Consider the following 13246-nt stretch of genomic DNA (forward strand, 5'->3'; position numbering starts at 1 on the left):
AAAAGAAAACTGACCCTAATGGAGCCATGGAGAAAGAAGGAGACCATCTGTAAATAACCCCAAATTAAGCTCCTTATTTGTTGAATCCCCTTTTTAGCACTCATTACCTTTATTTCATTTTATTTTGTATGATATATGGTTGACTTCCGGTTTTTTTTTAATTTGATGCCTTTATTTTCTTCTGCTGTTTACATTATAGAACGGTAGCTTAACGACAGAAAAAAAGGAATGCAAGTTGAAACAACTTTGTTAAAATATATGTTATTAACGGTCCCTTTGATAGAGGTACAAAGTATGTTTATTTTGTAAGTAAGAATATTTATATTATTGATTGGTTGAAATTGTGAATGTGTTTGTTTATTGTATCTGGATACTGGTATAGTTTTTGAATAAGATTTTATTTTAAATTTTAGTAGTGAAGAATGTACATTTTTGGTTCAAATGTGGTTGTAAGAGTGTGTTTTTGTAGATTACACTATCTTTTTTTGTGTGTTTGTACATACAGGTCTTACAGTGAAACTCGTTTATTTCCAGTAAACCTCACTGTTCATCAGTAAAGCCTCAATCCTTCATTTGACCATCTGCTACACCATCTCTGGTTCATCAAGTCTGATCATGATGAGTTTCATTTTATCTGTGCTATACATTAAGAGCTGTGACTTAGTTTGTGAGTGATGGTAACCTTCATCAGGTGAAAACTTCACATCTTGTCTAGTATTGCTTTGCTCATAGAAAAGCTTTTTTTTTGAGAATTTGAAATATTTAAAATGTTTCTTTCCTTTTTTTGTGTAGTATAGATGCTTGCTGTAATCTCTGATATATTTGTGATTAGTGTAAATTTCACTTTAAATGTTTAACTAATTGGAATATTTTATATATTTTTTAATTATGCAAATGACATTTTTTGTTTCTTCTATAAGTACATTCAGTCCATAATTAGTCGTCAATACGCTGTGTTCATGTGTTACTTCATCTTATGGTTTTCCAGATATGAAGCTGAATATATTCACACCCCAGTCCACACTGACCACATGTGAAGTTTTGAACAGCGACAAATGTCTGCAAAATTTGACTTTGTCACCTTTTTTCTTTCCGTCACAAATTCTGAGCCCTGGACTTAAAACCACAAATAGTCTGGCAATCACATCCATCTTTGACGTGCGAAGAGTTAATTTATCTTTATCAAGCATCGCAGCTGAACTGAGTTTAGTTTCATGCAAGTACCTTGCAGCAGCTTTCGAACAGATTGGTGTTAGGCTTTTCTGACAGCAGTGTAGCCTGATTTTAAAATGAACCTCATAATGAGGTTTTATTTTTTGTCAAATTACAATTACATTTCATAAAGCTCTATTCAATCCATTAGCCAAACATGGAAATTTGCAAACCTGCTGAGATCTGGCTGCCCACCTAAACTGGCAGAGAAACAGACGGCCAATAACTGGAGGACATGCACAGATCAGAGGTCAGAAAACGTCTTGGATGTGCATTCCACAAATATGGCTTTCAAATAAACTTTGGTTTAAAGTTTGCCACAATCCTTATAAGATACAAAACAAATCAGTGGAAGAGTCTGTGGTCAACTACGAAACAAAAAGCATGACATTAAAGCAGTGGGCTCAAACTCCAGTCTCTTTATAATTATTTACTTTATGCCGACATACTGTAATGATCACATTGAAACTTTTAAATGCAATAGCAACAATGTGGAAGAACTGCAAAGAAAATAAAACTTTTACAAGATACTGTAAAGACCCATTTTTGAAACTTTTAATTGACCTCAGATCAAATTTCTAAAGCTCCTATTACATAAATTATATCTCTATAAATATTCAAGTGAAATTGTTTACCAAAACACTGTAGAAAAGTTTGCTCAAAATCTGTAATAAATTAATGAGACGGATGAGACCAACTGAATAAAAAACTTTATTCACATCACTGGACACCCAAGCAGCACAACCACATTTCCTTTCACACACACAGCTTCACACTCATGCATTTAGTTTAATGCAGTTGCTCACAAAAAACCTTTGACATTCAGAGCAGGTTGACACATCTCAGCAGTAATCGGAGTAATCCTCCTCCACATAGTTGGATGGAAACAACCCCACCTGGAAGTAGAAGCATAAACAAGTAAGACAAGATGGTCTCTCAATATTTGAACGTTTTGTCATCGTGTAGATGATGTCGTGCTAATCTCACCCGGCCGTAGACTTCTCCCTTCCACCAGCCTGTGTGTCCCTTCTTGAGGATCTTGATGGTGTCCCCCTCTCGCAGGGACAGCTCGGTGCGGTCCCGGGCCGAGAAGTCGTATCTGGCCCTCGCCAAGCCAAAGCTCCTTATGCTGCCCCCTGTGAGACAGAGTCCACATTGCAGCATGAAAAGGCTTAAAATAACGTTAGTTTTAAAACACCTGTGTGAGAGTCTCATGTCTTTTATGCTCTACTTGAAGCTGCAGCCAGGACATTATTAGCCAGAACAGAAAGACGTCAAAATGAGTTGAATATGGTCAGAATCTTCATTTATTTTACAAATTCAATTGAAAATGGGAAACTCATGTATAGATTAACTTTTTAGTATGATTGTTTTAATTAAGGAAATTAAGATATTACATAAGGCCAATACAAACAGTTTTTCTAATACAGACATTAATGGGCTACATAAACCATGAAAAAAACAACTAAGATCTCAGTAAAATAAAATCTGAATCCACTTGAAATAATAATAATAATAATAATAATAATATGTTGAAAAAATAAATATACAAGCTGTAAAACATCTATTTTCAAAATGCACAACAAATGCATAAATATTTGCGGTTTTATGTCAGATTTAATCCTGCTAACCTGACAAAAACCACAAAGGTTTCAGCTGCTAAAAATTATATTTCGCATTAAATCATGAAGAAAACATATTCCATTGGCAAAAACACAGATACGACCTCCTATTTATATATTTTTTATTTTCCTTTCTTGTAGTCACTGGAATCAACTTGCCAGATGGGCAACCTTAACATTCTGCCTGAGTTTTGTCGTTTTTGTCTCCAACATTATTGTGTCTTGTCCTTCACCGTCGCTGACACCCTCTGCAAGCACGAAAAACACAAAATGCTGCTGCTAAAGAACACGGCTGTCCATGAAGTGCTGTGTCCAATAAGGGAAAGTTGGTGGTAGAGTAAACACAGCCTAATTAAGGATTTTATTAAGCATAATTGCTGGTATTCTGTATTTTTTATTAGTCTCAGGTCATTTCTAATTTTCATACAAGCAAAATCTGGAGTTTTCATTTAGCAATGCTAACAGAAATAGAAACATATGCATGAAACATACAGCTTTGTGTGTACAGGCTCCATATAATGTATAAATGCGCCTTTAATAAATACTGGAAATGGACTAAAATGTCCATTGTCACTTAATTCCTCATCTAATTAGCATAACAGAGCAACCATAAATAGTCCCTCAGCTAGCCTGACTGATACTTTAAGGTTCTCACACGAAGGCTTCTGTACCTGAGGTTGTGTGTGGTGTGTTGTTAGAGGAGTTGCTTTGCTCTGGCTGTTTAAAAGGGATACGCAGTGTTGTGTCCACATCCTTAAAGTACTCCTTCAGAGAATTCTTCTGGTAGAACTCAATCATTTCCTGATGAAGATAGAAAAAAAAGAAAAGGGCTGATGAGAAAACATAGATTGGTAACAAAAAAGGGAAACTTTGTCAATAAGAAATCCCTGAGATAAGAATGGCTCTTCTACTTCAAACTTACGATTAAACCTCTGAATGCCTTCTTGTCGTTGATGCGGTAGAGGCCCTCACAGGAGGTGATCTTGATGTGTCTGATGTCCATGTTGAACCTTGAGAGCACCCAGATGGATTATTAGCTTCATTTTAAACAGACCGTCATTTTCACAAATAAAACAAAGAAAAATATGAGACAGTTCTTTGGTTAAATTACTGACAGATTACCAGCGACAAACAGAAAGTCCATTGTAATTCACTCTGAATCCACTTCTGCAAACAAGAGCTGCCTTTGTATGTCAGTGATTTCCAGTCAGAACAAGAAGAAATCCTTAGTTTTTTAAAGGTGTATTCGATTGAGAAGAAGTGACATGAAACAGTTTGCACATGTAGTTTACTTTGTTTTTAGCCACAATTAGCAAGATGAAGCTACAACAATCACTTGAAGATAATCTAGAATAACATTTAAAGCAGGACAAAAATCACAATTTTCCTTCCATTAACATAAAAATATTACTGCATGTCTCTAGATCAGAAGGAGTCAGTGGACCTGTTTCAGTTACAGACCAGAATGACCTCTGACCTCTTCCTGATTCAGGGTCTCAACAGGAATGAGACCCTCAATGAAAACCAGAACATGCTGGAGGGATTTTTTTTTTCTTGTCTGGCTGCCAGAATGACCTTAAAAAGAATTGTATGACTTCGGTGAAACATTTTGGGTATCCCTTTTCATAAGCTAATCACAATAGTTTGCTAGAATTTTGGCCCATTCTTCCTGTCAGTTATGTTTGTAGGCCGCCTCGCTCACAGCTCTCAGCCCTGCCCACAAATTTGTTAAATGGGTTAAGTGATCCTGAGCCTGAAAAGCTTAGGTTGATATAAAGTCTTAGTTTTACTCCTCATGTAGTGTTTTGCAGGTGAAAACCATCATATTTGGTCTCATCTGAACAGAGCTGTGTTCCCTGATTGGCTTGTGACTTTCTCTCAATGACCTTTTCCACTTGCATGAAGACCGTCCCTGAACTTTACATTGTCTATCCCAGGAAATTATCTAAAAATAAAATATCTATAAACGTATTCGTTCAAGGGATATTAAAGCAGACATTATCATTAAATTAATTAAATGTGAGATCATTTTTCACAAGACAAACAAACCGAAAACCCCTTTTTATCCAAATTAAGCTTTTGCTAACAACGCACACTCTTTTCACTGTTGCTATAACAAAACTAATATTTCATCAACAGAGAAACATAACAGCTAAAGGCTTCTTACTTGATGCTGATTGCAAACTCTCCTCCATCCTTTTGCCTCACAAGGAATGTTCCATCAGAACGTGATATTAACAGATTCTTGGCAGCAATGCGGTCCATGTTTCCAGCAAACCTTTAATCAATGTGATGACAAAAACATAAGCTGAGAAACAAAACCAAAGTACAGTTCTGAAAGATAAGTGCTCTGAATAATAATAATAATAATAATAATAATAAATAGTTCAACCAAGAAAATATCAGAAGAACCAAAAAAACAAATAAAATTTAGTTACAGCAAAACAAAATCTAAGTTAAATAGTAAAATGTGTTAAGGGTCAAAAACTCTTCATAATTGTTTAAGGGAGAAGTTCTGGAGCTTGGCAGAGTAAACATACCGCCCCATTCTTCCTCTGTAAAGTATCAGTTATTAGATGAGTCTTTAAATCAATTCTAAAGCCACAGGAGGTCTGTGGAGAAATATGAGGTTGAAGTAATGTGCCTCCATCTCTGTGGGCTTCCTTAAATTCTGTCCAACCTTTGCACATTTGCAGCATATGTTTTTGGGAGGCAAATTGCAGTTATCGGATGCGGATAAAACAAAAGAACATACTATTCACTTATATTTTAGTTAGTATCATCAGTATAAAATCACATTTTGGGCCAAAATCACTGATTTGTCCCTGATTTATCATCACACCACCCTGGTGAAAACCAGACCCTGGTTCACTTTGCTTCGTTCAGAGGGCCTGGGCTCCTCTGAACCCCTCCTTCCTGGAGGTGTGGCCTGTGTTTAAGTTTTAAATGTTGACCAATCGCCAATGTTTACCCGTGATGTATGTAATGTGCCAGTTCCACATAAAGAAGTTTACTGGAAATTGCCTGTCCTGAAAACAACCATCTTTCACCGCAAAGAGAGAGAATAGCTGATCCGAACGAAGTGGCTGTTAATGTTAATTCAATATTTGGAAGTGACTGAACGCCTTCCTTCATTTCCTCCTCTGCCATCGCTAAAACTATAAGTAGACTACAATTCTAAAACAGTGCAGAAAATTGGCCTGGTATTTACTGAAATACTTAACTTATTATCTAAGCTGTATTAACAGTTTCATTAAGCTTTTCATTTAATTTATTTTGTCTGTGCTGTTTATTTTACTGGTGTGACTAATTAGCTCTTATGACAAATGTTTAAAATAAATGTCGATTTTACAGACATACACTACTACGGAAGAGGATTAGGGCCACTGAAAATAAAGACTTCTGACTTTAATCTCAGATTAAAGACTGACTTTAATCTCAGTCTGACTTTAATCTGAGATTAAAGTCAGAATTCTTTAATTTTTTTCAGTGGTCCCAATCCTCTTCCATACATACACAGACTCTGCTAGGTGATGATATAATCCTTTTTATAAAATAAATAAAATAAAAAAGTCAAGGAAATTGTAGTCCAGACGAGATTTCATTTTGTGTACTTTAACAATACTGACCGCTAGGTGGCAGCAGTAGAAGATTCTGGCTTCTTGCAAAGTGACGTTTGCTTCACATATATTATCTTTTTTTTCTCAAAAGTTTAATCACAATCTTGATCATTTGTTGTAGCATATTACTTATAGTGAGACAACAATCTCTGTACACTGGAGTTACATTTTGCACGGCAGAAACCGTGCTGAGCTGTATCGCCCCATCAGTGTTGCACAACAGTATCTTGCAAGTACAACTTTACAAACACCAGCATATTTTCCTCAGTATGCGCTTCTGTTTTATGGCTAACAATAGTGTTTATTTCTCTGTGTCAGGATTGTGGCGTTTCCCAGTCAGGTCTGCTAAGAACTGAATTGCATACGATGTGAGACTAGTTGTGGTTGGTGAGTCAGTCACTTTGCTCAGTTCCTGTTCATACTCACCAGGGGAAGTCGGACAGGTCTGGGGTTGGCCTCTGGAAAAGAACCAGATCACACAGAGGTTATATGTAAGCCGGTGGTCATAGCTGTAACAATTCCTCACTTCCTAATACTATGAATGTTTGCTTTTGTGCTACAAATGGTGGTAACTGGAAACTAGTTCAAAACACAACAAACTGAAGCTTGTGTTTTGTTAGGTCAGCTTGTGCTGCCTGCTGTACTTACAGAGATGTAGGGCTGAACTTTCTGGCACGGGAACCATCCCACTTGACCAGCTGTCAGATTTCTTCCCTGAGAATCACACAGTCACATGACCAGATTACAGCACAGAAACACTATACACAGACATAAATCATTTAGCTACATAAAAACCCAAATGAGGTTTGAAGCAAGGTTTTTATAGTCAACTAACTATTGACATAAAAAATGAAATTGAGAAAACATGTTAACTGAAATTAACTACAGTAATTAATGGGGAAAATAAACATAATTATCATGAACTATATTGCACGTGTGTAAAACTAATTAAAACTTATTGAAATTATCGATATAATTTTCTTAATTTTCCTGTTTATGAATTTATTTATTAGCCATTTGAACTGAAGTGAAATTGATCCCCCCCACACAAGCAGCAGTTTGTCATCTGTTGGCAGATTCCAGCTCTGGTAGCGCTTACACAGAGTTGTGACAACAAAAGATGGAATAAAACAACAGTCAGTTGGTTGTTCAACAATAATTGAATACATTTTTTTTAATGGTATTTTCTGTTGAGTATTCATTACCCAATCAACACATACATACAAACCATATTGAAAAACTCAAAAGTGGTTACTTGGAGACAAAGAGATGTGATAAAACAGAAAACTAACTAACCAACCAGGAGAAGAGTCAGAGTTTAACCAAACACTTGTGTCCAGAAACTCTGCAGATTGGTTCCAAAATTCCTCAGTTTAGTGCTGAACTGTTTTTACATTGTGTGTAGTGGAAAAGTTCATGGTTTTAAACACCCCACAGGAGTAAGTAAAAGTTAACACTAATTAACTACAGCCCCAAAGTCAAGGCGTCTTTATTGATCTGCAATGGTCTTGGAAAAATGGCAAAAGTTCAACACAGTACATAAACACACATCCATTTTTACACTAAACTGGTGTAGAAATGTAGCCTTATATTAAAAATAATGCATCTTTTACAATGAGCTGTCAGTCATGTTCATGTTATAAGTTTTATCAAAGTCTCCACTCGTACTGTTTTTCAATCTTTGTGTTTCCTTGTGTTTATCACCAATCTTGAGTAGAAGCCCTTCTTTTCTTTCCTTTCCTTTCCTTTTCTTTTCCATTTTCTGGATATAATAACTCTTCATTTTAAAGCAGCTTTAGCTTTCCGGTAAATGTTGTGGAAGAATATCACACCGAGGTTGCTGACTAGTTAATACTAAGTGAAGTAGGAAAGCTTTCAGAAAAAGGCTTTTCTTCTGGAGATGCTATAAAGTTATGCTGACAAACCAGTTTTAAGTAAAATATTTCAACTTATCTTTTTAACAAATTATGTGCAGAGTTTTATTTACCAGCAATATAACACAGAGCTGGGGCATATAAATGCTTCTGCAGCCAAATGAAATGCCATTGCAATGCATTTAGTTTTCAAGCCAGCTTTCAAATGAATCTCACATCATGCAAAGACCACAGACAGCAGCTGTGGATTGAAGCCTTGATTTCAGGAAGGAAGTAAAAAACAGAAAATGAGATGAAAAAGAAAAAGGAACAGCAGCAACTCCAACAAATTCTGAACACTGCACAAAAAAGTTGAGTGACCCCTGAATACTGAGCACATCCAGTCTTACCTCCCACCAGGACAGGTCAACGTCGGCGCGGGTCAGCTCGATAATGTCACCTCTGAAGAGCTGAAGGGGCTGGCCAAAGCCCACGGGGGGCGGCGGCAGACCATAATACTCCTGACACACTTCCATCTTTGGACATGCTGGAAATGAAAGAGAAACAGAGGCGATGATTTAATGTTTGAAAGAACATTATATCACAATCACTTTCACGTCCAGAAATGTAAAAATAAACATTTACAGATTTGTCTTCAATCATGAGAATATGTTTTTTTTTCCACCAGACAATCTAGGAAAATCCCAAAATCAGTTTGTAAATGTTTTCCTCTATAAAGGGCAAGAAATGATCCAAATCTGCTGCATAATCGTAAACGATGGCCAGACATTATCCTTCAGCGTTTTCTGGAGCAGAGCTTGAACGTCACACCATCTGACTGCCAGTATGATGCTCCTCCTCTAAAAGAGTAAGTGAGGCCTGCAGAGGTTTAGATCTGGGTTCTTTTCTGACCTCCTGATGACCTTTGAAGGTGCTCCCAGAGATCAACCGCTCCAGGAAACGGTCTCTCCTGTTCCATGTTTTTTCTACTTGTGGATAATGTGAGCTGTAATTCACTACAATCCAAAAGCCTTAAAAATAGTTTTACTCTAAATAAATATGACTAATTACAACTAATTTGTGATCGTCTACAACTTTAGAAAAGTGTGACATGAAAACCAAATATAAACAAAACCTGTAAGAATCTGACAGCATAACATGACCACAGAACTAACATGCTGCGGCAGACAGGTTAAAAGCTATAAACTGGTAGTTTAGGTTTATTGTTCACCTCACCTGTGTTGGAACTCCCTGAGGCTCTGTGACTTTTATCCTGAGAGAACAAAATAAAGTGATCATTTTTATAGTCACAAAATTTCATTTAAAGAGGAAATTTGATTCTGTTCATGTAAAACAATTTTGTACCTGTCTCTTAATATTGCCAGAATTATCTGTAAATTCAACAGGACAGTTCATGTAAGAAGAAATATTTAACAAATCCAGAATGACTTTACAGCTATGAATATCTTCATACAGACCTGAGTTTCGTCCACATCCCGGCACTCTGCCCAAACACTCTTTATGTGCTGCCATTTTGCAACGGGTGCACTGGTAGCCCTGGAAGAATGTCCCTCTGGTGACAGCATGGACAGATTTTACCTCAGTTAACTTTTTTTTTTATTATCGTAAGAGTTGTGGGAGATAGGAAAAAATACCTTAAAAGCATTGAACAGGCTTTGCAGGAGGTTGTTTCCTCAAAGCAGTGCATCTGGAAGTCGTGGTTGTTTGCAGTGGAGTTCTCAGGACACATGTTTGACCTGCAGTTATATACAAAATATGAAGGCTTTGACGAAAGCTCCACACAGCTGCTCTTATTTGGTTGTGGTTGAATAAAAGCTAAGATAATGAATGTATCTGCTTTGGTAGATGGAATGCAAATGAGAATAAACAAAATGAGAGATTTCCACGCATTTCCTGTGGGGTTCACTACTGCAAAGTATCAGGCAATTCAAGTAAAATTTGTATGTGTGAGTTAAGTTCATATTGTGTGGATATAGATTGTTTTCAGATCAATTTTTTTTCTGATCAATTTTTAAACCCCTCCACACTCGCAGATCATGTCTTCTAACTTCAGACATGCAGCAGCTTCAATGTGAGCCATGTGATGAAGTCTCATGAATTTTTTTTTTAACAATTCCTTGGGGAAACACCTGACCATTCAGCTGTGAAAAGACAAGCCACTGCTGTTCTTCGTTGTTGTTTTTTTCTGTTGTAGTTTGCAGCCGTATTTGTGTTTTTCCATTTTGCGGTAACTCACATAGCCATCTCAAACTGTTCCAACCACTTTTTCTTCAGTTCTCTGGTTTTGAAGAAGAAGTCGTAGCCACACCTCCCGAAGCAATCCAACAAGAGGAACATATAGGACCACTGTTCACACACAAACACACACATTGTCTGCTTAGACAGCACAAATAATTGCTTTTCACATTTTTCAAAACCCCAAACATTGTTTTCTTGGGATCACATGGAATAGATCAACACAAAGTGGCACATGTGTGCTTCAGCTCTAATGTTCTCCAACAGAAAGAGTGCAATTGTTCTGAGATTAAATTTCACAAAGAAGAAACAAATTTACTAACCAGGTAAACTGTGAGACCATTAGTTTCACAGTTTAGTTAAAGGTATTCAGTTCATTTATTTATTTTCTTTGTAAAAAAAAAATAAAATAAAATAAATTATGCACCATTTATAATCCTCTTGACAGTTATGTTGATTTATCAAATAATATCCTATTAAAATTGATTTGTGGTTATAATGTGCCATGTGTCAATAGGTGTGAATATTTTTGCAAAGTAATAGATCATACAAGTGTTACTGTAGCAAAATGGACCTCACCTTCTTGTTGTCCTTTTCTCCTGTGGTTTCGTCTCGAATCTGGAAGTGATGCAGTTCAATGATGTCCTTGAGCTCAAATGTTTCTCCACTCTTCTTTTTACAAATGACCACAGCTTTGTCAAAAAGGAAAGCGTACCTGATTCAAAGTAAAACAGTGTCAACCACAGCGCAACACTACAGACATGATGATAACCATGATGATGATGATGATGATGATGATGATGATGATGATGGTAAAACAAACCTGTCCTGCTTGGACTTTTTCTCTGAGCTGCAGATCTTCAGCTCTCCATCAATCTTTGGGCGACCAAAAAGAGCCAAAGACTGAGTCTGAGGAGGAGAAAATGATCAACGTCACCCACAGAAGACTCAAAGAGAAAACAAACAAACGCACACAAAAAATAAATATGACCTCACCAGGTTCTCTATGGACATCTGAAAGCTGGTGATTTGTTTGATGACCTCGTTATCTCGTTTCACTTCATTCACACATTGAGCCAAGTCCTGATAATACACACAGAAATGACTGAGTGGAAAGTCAAACAGTTCTAGTTATTGATTAAAAGATGGTAACACAACACACTTACTCTCATTGCATCGAGACCTGCGCGCAGATTGTCCTTGTCTACGGCATCAGTGGTGTGTTTCAGCAATTCCTAACACAATCAAACAACATCACACTGCATGAAACCAGCCAGGAAACAAAGGGACATTCTTATCATTAGTGTCCACACAGACCTGTAGCAGCAGGTGATATTTAAGAACTCTCTGCATAGGAACCATGAGTAAATCTCTGAGGGAAAAACGGCCACTGTTTGCTCTCTTTGAACATTCCTGAGAAAGAAAACAAGAAGTTAACATAATGTAGATGCTAAATATGGATATTAAAATGGTCTGATGGGCTATGAAGCTGTTTCACATGGTCATTTAGCTCCATATATCATTTTTACTTTGTGTGTATCTGTGAACATTTTGAAGGTTTTTTATCATTTAAGTCCCATTTTTAGTCCTTTCACATTTTTGTTTGGTTTCCTGTGGTTCTCCAGTCATGTCTTCATGGTTTTAGATTTCATTGTGGTGTTCATGTTTGATTTGTATCATATGATACATATTCTGCCAATTCAAAAGTATGCCACATATCTCTTTATTATGTGCTTCTGTGTATTATTATATTTTCCTTTAAAATATTTTTATCTTTATTTTCAGTTTTTTTTTTAATTTTTTTATTTTGGTAAACATGACCCTCACTATGTCTGGATCTCTTAAAAATACTTAAAAAGGCATTTCAGTGATTCTTGAGAATAGGGACAAAACAGGTCCTATGGATAAAGCACCAAATTTGAATAAAATATACACAAAATATATTTTTTCAAATATCTGACTAAACTAACCTGGGTCATGTGAGCACAACAATGTATATTTTTCTTGTATTTGCTGAATATTTTTTTATTTTAAACATTGTAGTCGGTGGATGATGCCTGTAAAATCCCTTGTCCAGGAGCAGAACTCAACACATTATAATAGTTTAAAACAATTAAAGAAATACTAAATTTATATATTATGACAATTAAGTAAAAGTAGTCATTTAAATAAATATAAAAGTATCGATAAATTGAATTAAAAATTATTTTTAGATATTTTCCAACTCCGTTTAAATTTGTCCCTAGTTTTTGTCAACACCGTCAGACATGAAAAGAATGTAAAAAAATCAGGCATTATTAGGGGGCACCAGAACTTCTGAGGACCCCATGACGTCGTCTTTTCTCTTCCTTTGCTAGGAGGGCTAGTTAGCTCTGGTTATCTTATGTTATTCTTTAGTTTTTTCTTCTGTTTTATTCCTAAGTTGCTTGTCACAACCATGATGTGTCAACTCCATAACTGACAATTTTCAAAACTTTGATGAAATTTTGTGAAATAAAAGCTTAATTTTGGTAAACTGTAAAGAATTGATGGACCTGATGAGCTACAATATGGCCTCCTTCAGAATAACATCATATAAATTGAGGTAGTTTGGCTTTTTCTCAACTCTGTCAGATGTCAACTCCATCAGAGTTTTTGTGACTCTTTCAGTGAAATTGTTGTCAAATCTCACTTAATTGTGCAA

The 13246-nt window shown here is 36.2% G+C and overlaps 1 protein-coding gene across 3 annotated transcripts in view; it reads right to left on the bottom strand.

Moving 5' to 3' along the window:
• Positions 1–1907: 1907 nt before the first annotated feature.
• The window catches only part of vav1 (vav guanine nucleotide exchange factor 1), a 27165-nt gene continuing 15826 nt past the window's right edge, over positions 1908–13246 (bottom strand). For 2 of the 3 annotated variants that reach the window (XM_016670257.1, XM_007549576.2), the window contains exons 12-29: positions 11881–11976; positions 11730–11798; positions 11560–11646; positions 11387–11472; positions 11143–11278; positions 10565–10674; positions 9963–10064; positions 9786–9880; positions 9673–9698; positions 9544–9580; positions 8718–8854; positions 7103–7168; positions 6881–6912; positions 5002–5112; positions 3757–3844; positions 3506–3635; positions 2200–2348; positions 1908–2108 (exon numbers count right to left, since the gene is read on the bottom strand). In XM_016670257.1, the coding sequence (XP_016525743.1) occupies positions 2055–2108; positions 2200–2348; positions 3506–3635; positions 3757–3844; positions 5002–5112; positions 6881–6912; positions 7103–7168; positions 8718–8854; positions 9544–9580; positions 9673–9698; positions 9786–9880; positions 9963–10064; positions 10565–10674; positions 11143–11278; positions 11387–11472; positions 11560–11646; positions 11730–11798; positions 11881–11976 (1611 nt within the window). In that variant the 3' untranslated portion in view covers positions 1908–2054. Of the gene's footprint in view, positions 2109–2199; positions 2349–2939; positions 3083–3505; positions 3636–3756; positions 3845–5001; positions 5113–6880; positions 6913–7102; positions 7169–8717; positions 8855–9543; positions 9581–9672; positions 9699–9785; positions 9881–9962; positions 10065–10564; positions 10675–11142; positions 11279–11386; positions 11473–11559; positions 11647–11729; positions 11799–11880; positions 11977–13246 lie in introns of those variants that run through there. The other variant, XM_007549577.2, reaches the window with a different exon arrangement.

Source organism: Poecilia formosa, unplaced genomic scaffold (assembly GCF_000485575.1).
Source record: "Poecilia formosa unplaced genomic scaffold, Poecilia_formosa-5.1.2 Scaffold32, whole genome shotgun sequence".
NCBI classification, from domain to species: Eukaryota; Metazoa; Chordata; class Actinopteri; order Cyprinodontiformes; family Poeciliidae; genus Poecilia; species Poecilia formosa.